Here is a 22,891-nt window from a genome sequence, read left to right on the forward strand (position 1 = left end):
GTTAAGCCAGGCAGAGAGGGCAATATTTGTCACTGAACGTAGTCATACAGGCTGGGGGCGGAGCCTGTCAGCAGGGAGTGTTAAGCGGGACGGGAGGAGTAGGACGAAGGCTCTACGTCCTCCCTCTGGGGGCTCCTCACTGGCAGGTGAGTCAGTAAGATACCACAGCGGTAGCCTCGATCTCCAGGCTTTTATTGTTTAGTTTGGCTAAAAAATAAAAGCCTGGACCAGCGCGTCGGTGTACCCGGTATCTTGCCCGGTATGAGGAAGTGTTCATTTCCCCAACCAACCAGAGTGCAGTGGGCGTCGCTCGCAATGTTGTGTTAACGGGGCGGGGGTTGACGGACAGATCGGTGAACCAATGGGATCAGGCGCAGTCTCTCTGCGCCTCTATACACCCGCCCCTCTATACACGAAATCAGGAGCGTTGGTGCAGCCTACCACAGCAGAGACAACACACAGACATGTGTGTGGGGAGGAAATAATTTGCATAACAACTAAATTGGGGAGAAAAAAGGGTTAAAAAGCACCAAAACTAAAGAATAATAACACCATTGCAGAATGAATACAGTGACTTTAGGGCAGTGGTCCTTCATATAAAATCTAAGTGTTGTCCATGTTCTCATGGGTTCTTCTATGTTTTGGATCTGCAGGGATCAACCTCAACTACACAGAGAGTCACCATCATCAGCATTCTGCAGGAGTTGGGAAAAGAAGACTTCCAACTGTTCAAGGTCAGTGGTACTAAAAGCACTTAAGCTAAAGTAGCAAAACTACAATATAAAGATACTGTGTTACAAGTAAAAGTTCTATATTCAACATTTTACTTGAGTAAAATTACAGAAGTATTGATCTAAATATACTTAAAGTAACAAAGTAAAAGTACTGACGAACTACAAATGTTTTTGAAAATAGCCGATCTACAAGCTCACAACATGTTGCGTGTTGTGAGCCTGTAGATTTTTCAAAGAGCCGATGTATAAAACAGGTCTTAATTGGTTAATGTATAATGAAAAAGCTGTCAAATAATTGCAGTTGAATAAAAAGTACAATATCTGCCTCTGAGATGTAGTAGTGGAGAAGTATAAAGGAGTATTGAACATACTCAAGTAGAGTAGAAGTATTTATAAATAGTACTTAAAATGAGCTTCCACCATTGTTCAACTTATGTATGAGCGGCCATGGCTGAATGTGCAGAGAGCCCCCCCCCCCCGCCACACACACGCACACACACGCACACGCACACACACACACACACACACACACACACACACACACACACACACACACACACACACACACACACACACACACACACATACCTGAAAACTGAATTACTCCTTTAAATTACAGTTTCATCTCCGTGAATGTAAATCCATCCCCTGGAGCCATCTGGAGGACGCTAACATGATGGCCACCAGTGATCTGATCACGCAGACCTACCCTGAGAAGGCTCTGGACATCACAATGGAGCTTCTGAAGAAGATCAACAGGAATGATCTAGTGGAGATGTTTTCACACGCTGGGCCACCAACCAAAGGTAAATGATTTGTGGTTCACAAACATTTTCCCCAAATTGATACAAATTTGGCCACGGACCCATTTGAAAAGATTAGATGTCGTGAAAGGATTATGGCCAAAATGATTATCATTTTTGATCAATATTGAGATCATGATCATTTATCACACTTTTTCACAATAGTTTAGTGACAAAAGTTATATAAATAACACTGCTTCCACAATCATGTTGTGCTACGGAACATTCATGCTAAATGTACACATTTTTCAATCAAAATAAAACTGGTCCTCCTTATTCACCAAAATTCTGTGCATCTCAGAACAAATACCAAAACGTAACACTAAATTATAGCAACAGCACACTGCTTTCACTTTTACATTGTGCAAAATCCCTGCTAATTTACACATCTTTGCAGACTTAAATACTGTTTGTATGATGGATGTGAATAAAACTCTATTTTAACTGATATACTTTGTTGTACGACGGTGTTGTCCACTGCAAATAGCCGATCTACAAGTTCACAATGTGTATCCCATTTTAAATCAATAATCGGACGATCATGTTCATTTATTTGTGGGAAGTGAAAATCGATTAATTGTGCATGGCCCTAGTGCCAGGGACTCCCATATAAGATTTGCCAAGATGTTTAAAAAATCCAATATCTAGATTGGCTATTTTATATTAGCTAAAATATAAGGCTTTAATAGCCATCATTTTCAAACTGTTTCTCATTTTGCTGGGTACCCCCTCGAACCCCCTCAAGGTAGAAAGCATTTAACTCACTTGACTCACTTGAATAAAATCTCTCTCTCTCTCTCTCTCTCTCTCTCTCTCTCTCTCTCTCTCTCTCTCTCTCTCTCTCTCTCAGATGTCAGAGATGTTGCAGAGTCTTCAAGTAGCAGTCTCCTCACAGCATCCTCCCAGCCTCCACAGCAGGGTAAACATTAATTTATCTCAATAGGGAGATTAAAACAAATCAGGCTGACTCCAATTCTAAAATAATTGTTCTGTTCCTTACAGATTTGCTGGTGAAAACACGAGAGAATGCACATCCGATTACATTCTACCAAGCCAGGCTCCAAACAAATGTTGAGGAGCCATTTGCGTGTGTACCTGAAGGGACAATCCAAATGACGGACAAGAAGGATTTTGTACAATGCTACACACGTCTCAGCGTCATACATGAGGAAGACACAGAGCTCAGCAGTGAGCATGAGGTCACACTGATGGACCTGAAGAAAGCAGGGCAGGAGATCCAACTCAGTGAAATCTTTGAACACCCTTCTGGACAAAACATTCGCATAAGAACAGTGCTGTCCATTGGTATCGCAGGAGTTGGCAAAACCTTTCTCGTACACAAGTTTGTCTCTGAATGGGCAAAGAAAAACATTCAACATCCTCATTTCATATTCGTGTTCCAATTCCGCCAGCTAAATTTGCTGCAGGGACAAAGGTTTCGTTTGGCACAGCTAATTCACAAATGCATCAACGCAACTAAATTCATCCCAGAAGAGGCTCTTAATTACATCTTCACAACACTGCAGATGTCAGGAATCTCTAACTACGACAAGAGTCCCTTCAAACTTCTGTTTGTCCTGGATGGATTAGATGAAAGCTGCCTTAAATTGAACTTCAACACGGCCCACGACTGCTCTGATGACTTCACAGAGTCCACCTTACTGGAAGAGTTGCTTGTAAACCTCATAAAAGGGAAACTGCTTTGCGGTGCTCACATCTGGATAACCACTCGCCCTGCAGCAGCCAAACTGATCCCTTCTGTCTTAGTTGACATTGTAACAGAGGTGCAAGGGTTCACTGATAATATGAAGGAGGAGTACATCAGGAAGAGATTCAATGAGAAACAGGCTAAAAGAATCATCTCACACCTGAAGGCATCAAGCAGCCTCCACACCATGTGTGAAATCCCAGTCTTTTGTTCAATCACTGCCACTGTTTTGAAGGACATGTTGGGGACAGACGATAAAGGAGAGCTGCCAGAGACCCAGACTAACATGTACTGCCACTTCCTGTTGGTTCAGACAAGGAGGAAGAAGAGGAAGTATGATGAGACTGAGGTGAATCAAGAAGAACTCAAGAAGGCTTATAGAGACGTTCTTCTGAAGCTGGGCAGGCTGGCTTTTGAACATCTACAGAAAGGCAACCTTATTTTCTACCAAAAAGACCTTGAAAAATATGATCTTGATATTAAAGAGGGCGCACTGTACTCAGGACTGTGCACAGAGATCTTTAAAAGAGACAGTGACTGCTTCCAGGAAACCGTCTACTGCTTTGTTTATTTGAGCATTCAGGAGTTTCTGGCTGCAGTTTACCTGTTCCACTGTTTCACAGAGAGGAAGATGGAGGTACTGGAAATGTTCCTGGATGACAGGTCTGACCACCAGAAGCTGTTACAATTTGAGCTCAAGTCCATGGATGACTTCCTGAAGAAAGCCATGCTCAAAGCATTGAAGAGTGAAAACGGCCACCTGGACCTCTTTGTCCGCTTCCTTCATGGCCTCTCACTGGAGACCAACCAGAGACTGTTAGGATTCCTGCTGGGTCAGACAGAGTACAGTTCAGACAGCATCCAGAAAACCATCAGGAACCTGAAGGAGATGAACACTGAGGATGCCTCTCCTGACAGCTGTATCACCATCTTCCTATGTTTGATAGAGATGAAGGACCAATATGTAAAACAGGAGATCAAGAAGTACCTCAGGTCAAACAAGAGTTCAAAGAAGGAACACTTGGTCAAGTACCTATCATCCATGCGCAGCTTGCGGGGATCAATGGAAAATAATATTAAGGTAGCTACACTAGCGACTCTATTCTATATTGCAAAGTCCTATAAAAGTATTAAAACAAGTAGTAGTGAAAATAGGGCTTAATTTTTTACTGTTTTTTCCAAATCCAATGCATTGTTGATTCAAGGTTTCAACTCGTATGCGAGTGTGTTCGATCGAGTGTAATCTATTAAGGTTTTGGTTTTAACTGTGATTAATAACTGTGTGCTTTTGTGTTGACTGTGATTTAACTGAAGGTAGGCTACTGTTTTATCCGTTGATACTGTATTATGGATTATGGATTCTAGGCATAGGCCTTGTTCAGCAGCCTGACAACAGGCGGCGCAGACTTTTCTGGCTCTTCCTGAACACACCTGTGGATTATACCAGGGACAATGACTTGGACTTTAGCCCCCCCTCGGACACACCTGTGGACTACACCAGGTACAAATGACTTTTTGTTGCACTCCCTCATGGAGCTACCTGCGGATTATACTAGGGTCAGTCCACTCTAGGTGGACACGCACTGACCTTTTGCACCTTAATCCCTTGTATAACGCACTGACTTTTTTTTTCTTTTTTTATTGTGCTCCTTTTCCTCTAAGCACCTTAACGTCCATTGTCTATCATGCACAGTATAAGTATAACATGCACAGTATACAATACATTGCTGCTATGCTCAGGCACCTTAGTTTAGTTTTTTTTGTTTTTTATTATCTCAGGTAATTTGTAAATATGTAGATAACTTGTCTGGCCTTCTGTTGCTCTCTTGTTTTGATCTCCTTCCCACTTGCCCCCCACCCTCTTCTTCTCCCCCCCCTCTTCTTTCTATGGAAACTAACGTTGCGATGGGAACGATGTACAAAAAAGAATTTCACCCACTTTTTACCTTGTAAACCTGTGATGTGACAATAAAACTGATTCTGATTCTGATTCTGATTCTAAAGGTGTACAGAGTCAAACAAAAATGGTCATGCGTCATTGGTTGTTGCGGCTGGAACACATTCAAATGATGACACAATTCAGAGTCAAATGGTTGAACTTGAACCTTCACTGGTTGAACAGTCAGCGCCGCTTCTGACTGAAAAGCAGTCACAGCCCACAGTGACAGAAAAACAGTCCAATGTGGCCACGGGTCAAATAACTGGCAATGTTGAAAATGAAACACATCAAAAAACGCACAGTGAAATGAACACCTAAAGCTTGACACACTACAAAAGGAAAGGAAATCAAAACTGAGCAAGGCATCTAGCATGCAGAAAACTACTCTGGAGTTGATGCAAAACGGAGGATGCAAACAGGAGGTGCAATGTTGCTCTCATTAAATATCTCCACATAATCAGGGAAGCAGCAGGGGCACACAATTCCCTTTTGCCAATAATACCTCCTGAGGAACAAGGAAAATATGACTCATGGTTGAAAGCATAAATGATCAATGTCAATCAATTTATTGATGAAGTCAATGCTTGGACAAAAAAATGTCAATGAGGATGATTTGAAATGAAATGAATCCAAATGACAGCATTTCCACTGTTTATCAACAAGTAAAAGTCACACAAGGTCAGGAACCAGCGGGTCCAGCAGATCCTCCACCTCATCAGCTTGCAGGCAAGCAGAGGCAGAAAGAGCTGCACTTGCTATTCACGCAGCAGCATTAATAGAGAAGCATGCACTGAAGAGGAGGAAGAAAAGAAGGAAGAAATACTGCGAAAGAGAGAGGAAATGCTGCGAAAGAAAAATGAAATGTTGGAGATGGACACACAGCTGGCAGCTGCTGATTTAAGAATAGCAGTTTTAAAATCCCCCAGTCACCAAGCTCCTTCACAAACACAATGCGATGGAAAGGACTAATACTTCAGAAAAGGAACGAGGTTAAAGGAACCCCTCAGTCACACTCGATCCTCAAGCCAAATCGAAACCCCTACTTTGGAAGACCAAACAGTCTAAACAGGTTAAGCAAAGTAGTGCATTCACTCACAACACCATTTGTGTATGCTGCTCTCAGCCCCACACACTAGTGCTGGACCAATGTTCTCAGTTGGAGAAGACACTCAGGGACAAGATTACGGAGGAAAGGAATCTGGATTGCGAGAAGCCCTTGACTTGCTCATTGTGCAAACAAAACCATCCCAGTGTTCTTCACATTGACCAGGAGGACAGAGTAAGCAACACAGACCCTAACCAGCCAAGGAAACCATCAGTGAGTAATGCACTTTGTCTCTTTACAAACATGTGGACAAGGGGCCGGTAGCGGCGATGGGATTATGTCAATTTTGCCTCTCCATATTGCGGAGAAATTACTGGAATACTAGTGCCAATGCAGCAAACCGAAAGATCCTGTCCTGTCCGACTGTCTTCTGCAGGTGCAATGGAAGGAATAAAGACTCAAAGTATGAGTAAAGACTAAAAAGAGTGCACTGGTTAGTCTCTAACTTTTGTTTTTGTTTTGAATTTTATTTGTATGAATTTATGGCTCCATGATGTTGATTTTTATGTTTAATTGTTCACAGCCTCCTGCCATTCTCAATTAGGGGCCGGTGTGTTGGAGCCAAAATGCCTTACTGTATTGTTTTATTTAAATGAATGGTGTGGCCTTGCTGATAATGACGTCATGTCAATCACCGTCAGTGGGTGGTCGTGGGCAGGTGTGCAATGGGGAAGGCCAAACTGTTTTTGAGCGTGTTCATGCCGTGCCAGGTCGGCGTTTGCATGACTTTGTTTAATGAGTTTGTCATCTTTATGGAGTTAATAAATGGATTGACATATCCAAAGATACAAGCACTCTCTGGACATTGAATTAATTGCAGCATTCTAAAGTCAACCCAGTTGCCCCTCGCAGGAGTCTTCTAGCTTACAAAAAACAAATACTCATGTACCAGTACTCAAGTAAATGTACTTAAGTACCAGTACTCAAGTAAATGTACTTAGTAACTGACCACCACTGGTGTGATGCAGTGTTACATTTTTAGTCATAGTCTTTTGAATAAAATTCCATTTAGTTTCAGTCATATGTTATTCATCTGAAATGTTTTTAGTGTTAATCTAGTTTTAGTTGATTAAATATCATAAGATTTTAAGTTGACTAAAATGTATTTTGGCAGATCTTGATAGCGCCGTAATGCCTGATTTGTAGCCTTGGTGCAATGCTGAATGTCTTCAACAAGGAACTGGATGAATGGAAGGAGATGAATGATGAATAAAACGGAAAAGAGGATTAAAGACCTGAAGGAGGAGAGGACAACTCCAGAGCTCAAGATCCAGAAAATGGAAAAGTCGTTGCAAGAAGTGGAAGCAGATAGAGGAGAAAGGGAACGGCTGACTGCTATTGGGCCAAGAAAGAGCAGATCTATAAGCTAACGCGTCGCAACGCGCTGTTAGCTTGTAGATCTGTTCTTTATGGCGAGCGACACTGTCGGATTGTAGTATATTTTATGCTTATCGTTTAATTTAGCACGTTCACCAAATAATCTTTGTCTTAAGCGGCTGGAGAGAACCAACATCGCGATGCGACACTTTGTGATCTTGTAGATCTGAAATTTTCATTGTTAAATAGGGCTTAAATGGTTAATTAATTATGGATTTGTTGTTTTTGTAAGTTTAGCACCAATTGTATCTTTTGGGTCTGAAAAGTTTGTCCTAGATGCGTTCATCGGTGGGCGATGCGAGAACATAATGTCCCCCCTGCCTTCGGCCCGGCAGAGATGGAGAAAAAACTAAGCTCGCCACAACTCACGTTCCAAAATATTAGGCATGCTGCAAGCTCATTGGCTGAGGGCTGAATCAACACTGGCTGACAACAGCCAATCACAGACAGGGATTTGGGGGGAATGTGACGTCATGAATGTTCTTGATGATGCGTCAGAGTGGGTAGAACTGTAGGGTATTAAAGACATGGGCACACACACAACCTTGGCCTAACATGGCTGCCGAAGACGAGGAAGTGAAACTGCAGCTAGTGTCAGCGGAACCCGTTCCATGGAGTAATAACCTGTTGCCAATGATCACTGAAGAGACGTTTAGAGACCGGTTCATTAGGAGAACAAAGGAAAACCCCTTCGTCCCTATAGGGTGCGTGGGAACGGCAGGGGCTCTGCTGTACGGCCTCAGAGCCTTCAATCAGGGGAACGTGAGGCGCTCCCAGGCCATGATGAGGGTACGTGTTGTGGCTCAAGGCTTCACCGTGGGCGCGTTCATTCTGGGCATCTTCATAAACGCTGTGAAACCCAAGAAATGAAGAGCGGCATAACCTTTGTGGCATGCGCTCTTTTCAGGTGAGCCAAGTGTCACAGGGGGCTGTGTGGACTTTCGGAGATAGAACATCATTTTAAAAGACACCATGGGTGTGTAATCGATAGAAGAAAAAAACATTTTGAGGTGAAGTATCCCTTTAAGTGGTTAATTGTCTCCGCCAGGCCGAAGTCTAGTTCATAATGTGCCCTTCCTAGAAGTGTAGTGGCTGGGAACTACTGGGCTGCTAGAAGAGCAAAGTGAGCTGAACACTGACATCAACGATGCATCACAGGGAAGAATGCACTTGGGGGCCTCGCAGAATCAGGCTGCATTTCAGTAATATGTACGTCTAACACCCCTCTAGCCATGTTTTCCAGGCCTCCGGCCACTCCCAGATTTCATTCTATATGCTGTACCTGTTCTTCCACTCCTGTCCACCTACTGTACACACCTGTTGTCACTTCCCTCATCACCCTGCCGGTTTGTAAGCGTTTGTTACAGTAGCTGTGTTCTGTTATACTTTTTGTTTTGTTTGTGCCTTCAGTTTGCATGTTATTTGTACGTATATCTGATAAAGAGAAGGTCTGTGTGAGGAAGAACTATTGAGCGTGTTCTCCGCCTGTGCCGGAGCAGAGCAATGTCCAACACAACATAAACACTAATGTGTTTGCCAGTAACAAACCCAGTAAACCTCAATTGACCATTTTCAAACTGTCTTCCAGCATTATACTAGTCTAGTACATCCTGTTAAAGACATTATAGCTGATACGTTAACGGTTGCATCACATTCTGGGGAGTCTGTTTCCCATGTATTTCTGAGGAACTCAAAAAGATGCCGCACCACTCATAGCCAATTCTCCATTAAAGACTCAGTAACTTTAAACACAGATTGAGGGCCAGCCTGATCAGTTCTCTCCATTTTCTTCTACCATATAATGTAGCCCTACTTCTGCATACACATACACATGCACACTCACACACAGACACATGCACCCACACACACACATTCAACTGCACACAAGGTAGGCTACTTGTTGTCTGTCGTGTCTTATGTTTAATTACTATGTTTAACTTACTACTTGTTTATTATTTTAGGTGAGAACCTTGTATAAGCCCTATATGGGTTTCCTTTCTCACCTGCACTTATTTCTGTGTCTTTTAATAATGTTACCTTTGTACTGTTTTTATTGTGCGAAAAAATGAAACTCGCTGCTGTATTAGTGATCACAATGCCTCGTACCTGCAATGCTCCATGTGTTTATGTCAGCTTAGTGCAATGGCATCATATTTGTGGCATTACTCTTTGAGAACAATTCCAATGTATGTACTCTCTTATAAAAGTCAACTCTCTTTTTTTTTAACTTTGGCTCTTCGAGAACCAATGCTATAAATCAAGTTTGATTTGATTTGATTTGGTTGGCCGGACAGCAGGAGTGGAAAGTAACTAAGTACATGTAACTAAGTTTCTATGTTATGAGCAACTTTCTGTCAATAAACTCTTATTATTATGCGTTTGGAAGCACTCGTTTTCGATGACCCGATGTTCTGCTGCCTCTTGCATTACGTGCAATTTTGAAACAGGTGGTACGCAGCCGTATAGACATTGGAAAGATAATCTCTGCACAGAGTTTATTGACACAAAGTTGCTCATTACATGACAGTGGATTCTTATAAAACAAAAACACTTGACAGAGACAAAGAGGATACCCCAAGCTATGCGTACAGGTGCAATATTGGTGAATTTATTGTCGTTTAATAGAATCAGATAGGAATTTTCTGTTTCATGAATGGGCTGTCACTGCAGGGTGTTGCAACTAAGCACACTGAGCACACTAATGCTAAATGGAAATCAAGTCATGTCAATTAATCACAACTATATGTCAATCATGATGTAGCAGATTTGTCTTTGACATTATGTATTGACAATGCAATATATTATGTACAATACATAGGCTCCACCATCATCAAAAGGATAAAAACGCAATAAAGCTGACAGCTAATTTCCATTGCGGTTCCGGATGGTTTGTCACAACTTGTTTAGCATGACGTCATCACAGTTCTAGCATTGAGGATATAAATAATAATCGGGGACAACAGAGGTCCAAAGAACATAAGCCATGGACAAAGGCCGGAAGAGATCTGGGGTCCAGGTCCAGAACCGGCAACATATGGAAGAGCGCCTGAAGACGATGGAGGAGATTAACAACAAAAATATCATCAAAATGCAACAGAGTCACCGCATTCAGGCGAAGGTGTACGAAAAGATGCTCTCCGAGCAAGAGCAGTTCTGGAAGGAACAGCTGGCGGAGAAGGAGGAACAGATGAATCAGATGGAGGTGGAGATAGACGAGTCGAGGAACAGAGAGCTCGTTCTGGTCAGCGAGATGGAGGCGCTGGAGCAGAGGTCCATGGAGGGGACCAGCACGCTGACGCAGAACTTCACGGAGGCGTACAATCAGCTCGCCGACGCCATGTTCTCGCTGGAGCACATGAAGCTGTGCATGGAGGACAGCAACAAGAAGAAGAAGAGAGACGGCAGGAGAAGGAAGGACAGAGACGACAGGATGAAATCGAGGGCCAGCGAGGACGAGAGCGAGGATGGTGCGCAGGAAAGCGTCAATTTCAAGTCCAACGCCTACAACAGGATGCCCTCCTCGATGGACCACAACTGGAAGCAGCAGATCGAGCAGCTGGACGGGAAGTGGGTCCAGATCAAGGACATCATGGAGCTGATGAGGGAGGACATGGAACAGAAGAGCACGATGGGCTCTACGGCGCTGAAGCAGAACTTCACGGAGGCCTACGGACACCTGACCGACTGCATGGGCCTGATGGACAGCGTCAAGCGGGAGCTGGAGGAGCAGGTGAAGAAGCGGCGGAAAGAGAAGCAAGGGGTCAAGGAGGGCTTCTGGAAACGATGGAGTCGGCGGTTACAGGAGGCCATGGGGATAGGGATGCAGGTGGGGGGCCAAGTGGGGGGGCAGGTGTATCAGTGGACGGGCCTGGACCTGAGCTGGAACCGGCGCTCCTCGTCGCGGCCCTCCCCCGGGCTCCGGCGCTCCGCCCGGCGGTCCCACGGCCGGTCCCACGGCCGGTCGCAGACTCGCGAAAGGAGTAGGCAACATCAGAGAGACGACGCCTAACGAGGGCATGGCTTCGGGATCCCGATCATCGAACTGTGTCCCAGTATTTGTCCAGTCATCTAAGATGTGTCTATGACGTATGACTCCAATGAAGAACTGTGTCCAGTCTTTGTCCAGTCATCTCAGATGTATATTTGATGTATGACTCGGATAAAGGTGTCACGAGTTGTGACAGGTCAGACCATGCGCCACACGATTGACACGACCGGACGCCCCATCACGTCGCATGATTTATGATTCTCTGCTTACCGGTACGCACCTCTGAATGGACTTGAGCCCTGCGAGGCACCCCCGACCGAGCCATCAGGCGAGCGAGGGGCCGTGCTGAACGATGCGCCTGCCTTGTTTTCAATGGATAAGTAAGTAAGCCTTGCCGAGCCATGTGGCCCCATGGGGAAGGAGCCTATCTCCTGTTTCTGCAGCTTGATGTACAAGTACATCCCCTGGACATGACGCTAGTATGTCGCAGGGACTTACCCCCAACCCAACCCAAGGGTCCCATTTCTATAGTCTTTCGTATGACCCGCCCGGGAATCGAACCCCGACAAGGTTCACTGGGCTGGTTGTTCTCAACGGTTGGGAGTGAGAACGGCACTTCCACATTCCAGTGTGGCCGGGAGTGTTGAAAGATGGCACGGCAGGGGATCAAATCACATCAAACGCATGACACATGGTCCAATGTTTCCTCAAATTGTCACTGTAGAACGACGAGAGAGAATTTGTTGTCCAAGTACCCAGTTCTCTGGTGCAATGCCTTAGCGCAACACTCATCTATATCTTGGCCACTAGGTGGAGCTACATAATAATCCACAGTCTTCTCATGCCTCACTGGAGCAGCAGTGTGTTTTTAGGTGCCAAGGTCTATTCTGGGCATGTCTTAATAGGTGAATATTTGGCGAGAATAGTATATATACAGTACGTGTTCAGAACTCGTCGCAATGTTACACGTGAGCTCATAGATCAGCTATTTTCACAGAAGAGAGTTAGTTTCAAGGGGAAAAAGGTTTCGACCCCAGTGGATCCCCTGTCAGTAAAGTAATATTGGGTTAAAAGGGTTATGACTCTATCATAAATTAAACCATTACAGTATATGCTAATAAACAATATAGAGCAGTGGTCAAACTGGGGTTCCTTGATGGGGTTCCAGGGGGTCCTCAGCTAATTGATTGCTACTTAAGAACCACATGGACCCTTATAGGTCCATGTGTTTGAAAAACAAGCCAAACAGAAAGTGCTATTTGTCTAGTTATTTTTTTTATCACAGCTTTTAACTTGTTAGGTTGCGTTCTGTTTCTTATGCCTTGGCACTAGACCTCTAGAAATGGGTCTGCCTGTCTGTCTACTGTATCCTTCCGGGGCGAATATTGCAAGCCATGCACTGGACAGATCAACGCCACTGTCTTGCTCCCGCCACTCGGCCACAGAACAGTATATTTTATATGTTTGGACATTTTATACTTTAAATCCATAATGGCGATGAGGCTGAGCTAAAACCTGGTCCAAACTTTAAGTCAAACGTCATAGATTTACGTCTAAGACTGACCACATGCCGATACGTCACAATTAGACCATTCTTATTCTCCATTCCTATTCTAAGGTTCAGGTGGATATCGTCACGCAACGGATTCTGGGATTGGGAGCGGAGGGGAGCAGGCGGCGGCAGGTTTTATTATATCTGCCTTTTCGCGAGTTGTGATGTTACACACTTTGCTTTGGACTTCATGGGCTGTATTTTACACCTGGCGCAATGCGGAAAACATCTGAATTCAGCAAAACACTCATGTTCAACAGGGTAGATGACATTGCTGAGATACTCAGCATTGAGGTTCAAAATAATTAATGATTGGGACCTGATTATCCATTTCTTTGGTGGCACCAGACAATTTGCTGTGCTGCGGGAGGCACAAATAAACATAAATTGTTTTCATGCTCAAACGGCAGATAAACAATATTTCAAGCACTTCATATTTCCTTATTGCTATTAAATTAATAATGATAAAACTAATAAGACATAAGGAACCGTTCAAAAGTATCCGCTGCGCTGCTGTGCATCTTTGCATGTAGACAGGAGCGGTGTGGAGAGAGAGAGAGAGAGAGAGAGAGAGAGAGAGAGAGAGAGAGAAGAGAGAGAGAGAGAGAGAGAGAGAAAGAGTTTATTTCAATAAGTAGCTTATACTTAATTGCTGGTAGAAAATAGTCTCGCTATCTCCACTTAAAAATCTATTGCACATCTACATTGCCTTTTGCATTAAAGCATCTTAATGGTGCATTCAGGTGGAGTTCACGAATGGCCATGAAAGGTTGTTTAAAACAGGAGGGTTTTTTTTGCTTTGTTGAAATACATACTAGTAGTACATTTTTAAAAAGTACAGATTTTTAAAAAGCCATTAAAAAACTAATCTAAATATTTTCAGCAAACTTTCTGTATATTATAATTGCCTCGAGGGTGGGTCGACGGTGGATGGTCTCTCTAGGTCAGTGGTTCTCTCAAAATGGACCCCCAAAATGATGATGTATTTGGCCGCGGACCCCCATCTCAAATATTTAGTTCCAGGGACCCCCAAAAGCAAAATTTGAGTTACAAATGTTCGCTTAAAAATATTCATAGGTCTGCACAAATCTTCACGATTTAAAAAAAAATCACACCCAGTGTGAAGTGGGCGGTGTGGTCATCACAGTGGTCATCACAGTGATGGAAAAAAAAATAGTTTTTTTAAAAGTGCATAATCCTATTTATAGGTTATTAATTTCATCATGTGTCTCGCTAGCCATTCACAGTGCTGAATAGAGTCAGCCAATAGAGTCAGCCAATCATAGTACAGCTAGGGGTGTACTAATGCTAGGGGTGTACTAATTATGAGCCAATCACAGTACACCGAAGGGTGTACTAATGAGGTGTCCCAACCCCACTTATAGGGGCGGCTACACCGCCCAAAAATAGCAGATCTACAAGCTCGTAGCGCGGCACTCTGTGCCACGCTATGAGCTGGTATATCTGCTATTTTTGAATATCCAAAATATAAAAGGTTAAAATGATTGTGATGCTATATTAACAAATTTTTCTGGGGACCCCCTGGAACCCCCCAAGGACCCCTGGGGGTCCCCAGACCCCACTTTGAGAACCAATGCTTTAGGTCATCCTCAGATTGGTGGACGTCACAAACATAACTTGCGAGGCACACCGCTGCTCCTATCCTCATCAAACCTGGCACAAACATTGTTCAGGCGTCTGGCAATTAAAATAATCACACGAAAAAAAATGAATTGCACACATGTGGGGCTCTGTACAACAGTGTTAGAGCAGTGTTCAACTTCGAATGGCCATAAGTAACTCTTTTCACCTATAATGACCTGCCCAAAATAGGGACACCAGGGTTAAAGTGGTTGATGGTTTTGACAGTTTTGTCATTGAGCTAAGAGTGCTCATTCATAGGGTTTCGTTTCAACAGGTGGGTTTTGGTCTCTTGGGCACTCAGGAGTGTGTGTGTGTGTGTGTGTGTGTGTGTGTGTGTGTGTGTGTGTGTGTGTGTGTGTGTGTGTGTGTGTGTGTGTGTGTGTCTAACTACGAGAAATACAGGTTGCTACGTTAGTTCTGAATGTAAAGGGAGTTATAATAATAAAGACGAAGCATAAACAGTAGATTACGTCTCTGCCTCCATTTCCTGGGATTGCTACAATGTGTACGGATCGGTGGATCACTATATCAATCGATAGCCTATTCGGCAGATAGTTTGTCACAGTTTGTTTATCGTGTTGTCATCAAAGCTTTAGCGTTGAGGGTATAAAGGCAGCAGCACAAGGCACTGAGGAGCAGTGCAACAGAAGTTTAACAAATATAAAAGTAATAATGAGGAATGTCTGTGGAACGGAGGGCAAAGTCCTTCAGAAAATGGAAGAGAATCTTCGGAAGATGGAGGACGAAAATAAAGGCTTCTCTAAAATGCAACAGGACCACCGCATTCGGTCGAGGGTGTACGAGAAGATTCTCCGTGAGCAGGAGCAGTTCTGGAAAGGAGAGCTGTCAGTGAAGGAGGAACAGCTGAGGCAGATGGAGATGGAAAGAGACGAGTGGAGAGACAGAGAGACCTTCTGGGTCAGTGAGATGGAGGCCTTGGTGGAGAAGGGGACGGAGGCGACCGCCTGGGTGACCCTGAACTTTGCGGAGGCTTACAGGCGGTTTGAAGAAGGCATGATCTCGCTGGAGAACATGAAGCTGCCAACGGGGGACAAGAAGAAAAAGATCTCCGAGAGGAGATGGAGAAAGAAGGAGAGAGAAGACAGGATGGAATCTAGGGCCAGCGTCCAGCGGCAAAGGGAAGAATGTGAAGAGGAAAGCGGCGACGACCCGCAAGAGGGTCTCCGCTCCAAAGCGAACGGGACGGCGCCCGCGGCGGAGAAAACCTGGAGTCAACAGACGGAGCAGCTGGACGGCAAGTGGGGCCAGGTCAAGGACGTCCTGGAGATGATGAGGGGGGACGTGGAGCAGAGGAGCATGATGGGCTCCAAGGCGCTCAAGCAGGACTTCACGGAGCTTTACGGGCGGCTCGCCGGCTGCGGGAGATCCATGGCCCGGGTCAAGCGGGAGCTGGACGACAAGGAGAGGAGGAAGGAGGTCTTGTGGAGACGGCTGGGTCTGAGGATACAGATGGGGGGACGGGAGGCGCAGGGGGAAACCGCGGGCCCAGGGCCGGATTAACCCTTCGTGGTGCCCCGTGCTACGACTTGTTTCAGTCAAAAACGAAACGGGCGTGGAAAAAAATTGACGCTTCACCGGCGCGTTTCACCGTTTTAGCGCTCCTTCAGCAGCCGCTGCTTCTAAATTTCGGTGCATTTCGGTGATTGTTCTGTCTTTCACTTTCCACGCCGTTTGATGCCCCCCCCAAGGTTGGTGCCCTGTGCTTCAGCACCTAAAGCCCTTCCATTAAGCTGCACTGGACGGGCCGCGATGTGCGCTCCTCCCCCCAGACCACCTAGCGGCGCCACGGGTGGTCAAGGAGCAGGCCGAATCAAAAATACGAGGTCTGATAAACGCCATGGCTACATGTGGATCTCCATTCTTCACCGTGTCCAGCCTTTGGTGGAGTCATCTATGATGTATCTATGCCGTATGTCTCCATTAAAAGGATAGTTCACCCATTCCAAAGACAATCATTTGATGACCGGCGGTGGTTTCGGTAGGAGACACATCCTTTGTGTCTCCTACCGGAACCGCTGCCTACCGGTCCGCTGGTCAGCAGATTATTGGCTTAGGAATGCGAGAAAAAAAAAGAAAATATCCATGCTTTCAAGTCTCCATGGGGTGACTAATCGATAGGGAAAAAAAGTCATTTTGGGGGTGAACTATCCCTTTCATTTGTCATCCCTGTTCCACCGTCATTCACTTCCCATTATGTATTATATCGTTGCTGTCAGGCAGAAACCTCTTATCAGAATACTTTAACTGTTTGTTTTTTCGTAAATTAATGCCCTACTTGATCATACCACAGCGTCACACAAAAGCATTTGAGCTTGTAGATCTGTTACTTTTCTTACTTGAATCCTGAAAAGTAACAGTTTTGGCCATAATATGTCCAAAACTTCCTTGAAATATTTACTTCTATTTTATATCGTCTCTGTCGGTTGGAAACCTTATATTATAAGGTTTCCAACCGACAGAGACGATATAAAATAGAAGTAAATATAGAGACGATATAAAATAGAAGTAAATATTTCAAAGGTTTCCAACCGACAGAGACGATATAAAATAGAAGCAAATATTTCAAGGAATATAATACAAAAAAAATTATGTACTGGCATCGACCACAGACACGCACGCACGCGCGCGCGTGCACACACACACACACACACACACACACACACACACACACACACACACACACACACACACAGCCTTTATATCTCTGCTGTCGGGCAGAAACCAGCTATGTTCAAAATAAACTATGACATTGGTTCTCAACGTGCTGTCCGGAGAGACCCCCGAGGGTCCTTGGGGGGGTTCCAGGGGGTCCCCAGCTAAATGTGTTAATATAGCATCACAATCATTTTAACCACTTTAACCCTTTATACTTAGGCTATTCAAAAATAGCAGATATAAAAGCTCAGAGCGCAGCACCGAGTGCAGCGCTATGAGCTTGTAGATCTACTATTTTTTTTTAATCGTGAAAATGTTTGCAAATCTTTGAGTAGGCCTATATATATTCTTCAAACGAACATTTGTAACTCAAATCTTTGCTTCCCGGGGGTCCCTGAAACAAAATATTTTGAGATGGGGGTCCGTGGCCAAATACATATCATTGTGGGGGTCTTGACATGAAAAAGTTTGAGAACCACTGCACTATGACACGCGTCACCTGGCCTCCAACTCAACGCACCTGTTGGCAACAGGCTGTTGTGTCAGAACCGTTTGACATGATAGGACGATGATAGGATAGGAGGATGTGATGATTTACAATTCTCCGCCTATCAGTAGGCGACTCAAACTGCACTGAGCTGAGTGGTGCACCCGCCTTGTTTTCAATGTTTACAATGCATGCATCAACAACCTATTACGAGTTGGAAATGAGGACGGAGCATTCAGATGTGTATTATAGTTAAACGGATAGTTCACCCCCAAAATGACTTTTTTTCTATCTATTAGTCACCCCATGGAGACTTGAATTCAATGGATATTCTTTTGTTTTTGTCGCATTCCTAAGCCAATAATTTGATGACCAGCAGCAGTTCCTTTAGGAGACTCAAAGAGTCTCCTTTGTGTCTCCTACCGGAACCGCTGCCTACCGGTCTGCTGGTCATGAAATTATTGGCTTTAATAGGAATGGGACAGAAACAAAAAAATATCCATGAATTCAAGTCTCCATGGGGTGACTAATCGATAGAAAGGTTTGGGGTGAACTATCCCTTTAAAGATAGGTAGTAAGTGATTTTCTTAATATGTGTTAAATAACACAGTAACACAGTGAAATTGGAAGAGATGACACAAAGAAATGAGGAGGCACAATTGGAACTGGAACACTATAACATTTAAGGTGATAAATGGGTACTCTCTCCTGTATGTATTGTCTGTTTAATAAAGAGCTGGAGAGACATGGAGACTCCTATTACTGAACAAACACTCTATAACAATGAGTACTATAGTGCTTTAACCTTTTAACAAAAAACTCATTTTTTTCAAACAAAAAATATCACTTACCCTACCTTAAACTAAATATAACTAAATAACTAAAACTAGACTAAGAGTTTATTCATCTTAACGGTTAATTAAACAAGGCTTCCAAAAAAAATTATAACTAACTGATACTGTTTTGTTTATCAAACTGACAATCATAGACAAAATATCCTTTCTGTCAGGACAACACATAAATGGATCAAGACAACTCATAAAGGATAAGAGCAGAGCATTTCGTGCATATTAGCCTACTCATTGGAGTCGGCATTTGAGCAGCAATTTTAGCAACAGCAATGAACAGCAGCGCAGCAGCAGCAACAGTGTGTGTGCGCAGCAAAAGCAAGCAGAATGAGAAGTGCAACCTTCCAGCTTAAATAGAGCGGTCTAAGAATGAAATGAGTGTGAGTGGATGAGTATGTGGAGCTGACGTGGTCCAATGGTAGGCCACCAACAACTGCACTGTGTTCCCTGACAGAACTTGCTCCGCGCATGTCTGTGACAGGCGCGACGCTCATTAGTTTTAGTCTTGCTCGAAAATCTTCAAAAATAGCTAGGTGGAGATACAGAATAAACCACCGACTCATTCCCCACTGGAGTGGCTGGTGTTTTGAGTGCCAAGCTCAAGGGCTTCATGTGGATATCTTTGATGTTATCTTGATGATCTGAAATTAACATCATAATTCACTAAAAGTTTTATGCAATATATTGTGTCCCTTTGAAACTAACTATGTATTTCTTAGACATAAATATTTCAAGTTTGATACCCATAAACTGTTGCTGGGGCTCATCCTGTGTCGTTATGGGCTGTTGAAGTTGATCTCCACCCAATTAGTGTTATTGTTTCACAGGCAAGGAAACCTGCTCTTAATGACTGACTATGGGACAAATCTATGTCCTATAGTCAGTAATGTTTCTACATCTGCCTAAAGCTATATCCACATCTATTCAATTGAACTTAATAAGTAAGTCACCACTCTGACTTTGAGTTCCTAATGAAATCAAGCCACATTTTAAATTGTAATACCTATCCATTGAATTAATCAGTTTTAGTCAGCAGACATTTCATATGCAATCTATCTTCAATCTATATATATACATTTCTGGAATCTCTTTCTCTGTGTGTCTCAATGTGTGCCTGTCCGCAGTTAACATTTGGCCTCCACAAACTCTGATAACGGATACTGGCATTAGTAATTGATAAAATACAGAATATCAACGCTACTCACATCCACCAAAAATAGCCATTTTGTAGCCATTCTTTGGCTGAAGGCTGAATCAACTCTGGCCGACAACAGCCAATCACAGGGATTGGGGCCGGGTGACGTCATCAAAGTTCTTCATGATGCGTCAGAGTAGTAGAACTGTGGAGTATGAAAGACATGGTCATCCCAGTCACAGTCACTATCTTATCAGCTACTATATTCTAACGTAGATATCTTGTGGAGTCGACATTCGCTGCCAAAATGATGGGAAGACCAGTTGTCGTGATGACCCAGAACATGAGGAGAGACCCTGCCAGGAAGGTCCAAACCGGGAACATCAATGCAGCCAAGAACATCGCCGATGTCATCAGAACGTGTCTGGGGCCAAGAGCCATGCTGAAGATGTTGCTGGACCCGATGGGAGGCATCGTCATGACCAATGACGGAAACGCCATCCTCAGAGAGATCGAGGTTCAGCACCCCGCAGCCAAGTGTCTGATAGAGATCAGCCGAACCCAGGATGAGGAGGTCGGAGACGGAACCACGTCGGTCATCATACTGACCGGTGAGATGATGGCAGTAGCAGAGCAGTTCCTGGAGCAGAAGATGCACCCAAGAGTCATCATCACCGCCTACAGGCAGGCCCTGGACGACATACTGGTCATTCTCAAAGACCTCGCCACACCGGTGGATCTGAATGACCGCTCCATGATGTTGAAGATCGTCAACTCGGCCATCAACACCAAAGCTCTGAATCGCTGGTCTGAGCTCGCCTGTAACATCGCTCTGGAGGCCGTCAAGACCGTTGAGCTGGAGGAGAACGGACGCAAGGAGATAGACATCAAGAAATACGCCAAAGTGGAGAAGGTTCCGGGTGGGTTCATGGAGGATTCTTGTGTCCTGAGAGGAGTCATGGTCAATAAGGACGTGACTCATGCAAGCATGAGACGCACGATCAGAAACCCCCGCATTATACTGCTGGACTGTTCTCTGGAGTACAAGAAAGGAGAGAGCCAGACCGACATCGAGATCACCCGAGAGGAAGACTTTGCCAGGATTCTTCAGATAGAGGAAGAGTTCATCCAGCAGATGTGTAAGGACATCATCCGGCTCAAACCCGACCTGATCTTCACCGAGAAGGGAATCTCGGACCTGGCCCTGCACTACCTGGTGAAGGCCAACATCACGGCCATCCGCCGGGTCAGGAAGACGGACAACAACCGCATCGCCAGGGCGTGCGGCGCCCGCATCGCCAACCGCACCGACGAGCTGCGCGAGGAGGACGTGGGCACAGGGGCGGGGCTCTTTGAGGTGAAGAAGATCGGCGACGAGTATTTCACCTTCGTCACCGAGTGCAAAGACCCCAAAGCCTGCACCATCCTGCTGAGAGGAGCCAGCAAGGACATCCTGGCCGAGGTGGAGAGGAACCTCCAGGACGCCATGCTGGTGTGCAGAAACATCCTGCTGGAGCCCTACCTGCTCCCCGGGGGCGGGGCGGTGGAGATGGCCGTGTCAAAGCGCCTGATGGAGCGCTCCCGGGCTCTGGACGGCCTGGAGCAGTGGCCGTACCGCGCCGTGGCCCAGGCCCTGGAGGTCATCCCCAGGACGCTGATCCAGAACTGCGGAGCCTCCGTCATCAGGGTGCTCACCTCGCTCAGGGCCAAGCACGCAGAGGAAGGCTTCACGGCCTGGGGGGTCAATGGAGAGACGGGAGCCCTGGCTGACATGACCCAGCTGGGCATCCTGGAGCCGCTGACTGTCAAGGCTCAGACCTACAAGACCGCTCTGGACACGGCCATCTTGCTGCTGCGCATCGATGACATTTTGCAGAAAAAGAAAGAGGTACCGAGTGGAGGACAAGGAGCAGCAGCAGAGTAGAGAGGGATTACATTTGTAGGAAACCTTGAAACAAAAACTCTAGCAGACTAATAGAATGGAGTGTTTGAACACTGCATGACATAGAGGTGAATGTACAATGCAATGAAGCGGGGCTTTAAGGGGATAGTTCAGCCCCAACATTACACTTTTTTTATATCGATTAGTCACCCCATGGAGATTTGAATTAATGGATATTTTTTTGTTTTTGTCACATTCCTAAGCCAATAATTTGAATTTGTAGGAGCCACAAAGAGTCTCCTTTGTGTCACCTATCAAAACCACTGCATACCGGCCCGCCGGTCATCAAATTATTGGCTTAGGAATGTGACCAAAACAAAATAATATCTATGAATTCAAGTCTCCATGGGGTGACTAATCGATAGAAAAAAAGTAATTTTGGGGGTGAACTAATGAGTGGACCGAGACAACTGGGCCAAGTTACATAATACCTTTTTATTTTATGTATTTCTTCCTTCGTTATTTCCCTTTCTTCTGTTGCTTTTATGTTATCACAATTATAAAAATAATAATAACAATAAAGAGGTGGTGGGCCCAAAAAAAATGAAAGAAAAAAGAGGCTGGTAACTCCATGTGTATCGGAGGATATGTGTGGTTGTCTACGGTCTCCCCAAACCGACTGCAGGTTGGCAGTGACAGAGACCTCACCTCTCAGGGGGGATTGTCAATAGCTCAATTGGGTAGAAACATGGCGAAGAATATGCCTATCTTTTGTTATTTTTTGTTAAAAGTTGGTTAAAGGGGGGGTACCTTGCCGAGTGTGTTTTGAACTGCTTACACATTGGACCTGAGAACCAATAACCATCACAGCATCTTTCTTCTTTTGCCGGCCGTGATTGCACTTAAAAGAAGCACAGAGTATTCATGCAAAACATTACCGTTTATCAGAACTATGTGAAGCTACAACCATGCACAAAGTTCTTGCATGATTGCTGTTTGGTCATTCAAAGTAA

General features: G+C 44.6%; 2 protein-coding genes across 2 annotated transcripts; both read left to right on the forward strand.

Annotated features, from left to right (window-relative positions):
• Positions 1 to 667: 667 nt before the first annotated feature.
• LOC308086802 (protein NLRC3-like) lies at positions 668 to 6,683 on the forward strand (the record flags this gene model as incomplete). The annotated part of the gene is made up of 6 exons (XM_080430448.1): positions 668 to 734; positions 1,354 to 1,540; positions 2,388 to 2,456; positions 2,540 to 4,326; positions 6,308 to 6,463; positions 6,666 to 6,683. The coding sequence occupies exons 2-6, from the start codon at positions 1,408 to 1,410 to the stop codon at positions 6,681 to 6,683; spliced, it is 2,163 nt and encodes a 720-aa protein (XP_080286574.1). The 5' UTR covers positions 668 to 734; positions 1,354 to 1,407.
• A 13,620-nt stretch (positions 6,684 to 20,303) lies between these two features.
• LOC308086803 (T-complex protein 1 subunit gamma-like) lies at positions 20,304 to 21,920 on the forward strand (the record flags this gene model as incomplete). Its single annotated transcript, XM_080430449.1, has 1 exon — positions 20,304 to 21,920. One exon carries the CDS (start codon positions 20,304 to 20,306, stop codon positions 21,918 to 21,920), a length of 1,617 nt encoding a protein of 538 aa, XP_080286575.1.
• Positions 21,921 to 22,891: the final 971 nt, after the last annotated feature.

This window comes from Gymnoscopelus braueri (assembly GCF_963280865.1).
Source record: "Gymnoscopelus braueri genome assembly, chromosome: 6".
Lineage (NCBI taxonomy): Eukaryota > Metazoa > Chordata > Actinopteri > Myctophiformes > Myctophidae > Gymnoscopelus > Gymnoscopelus braueri.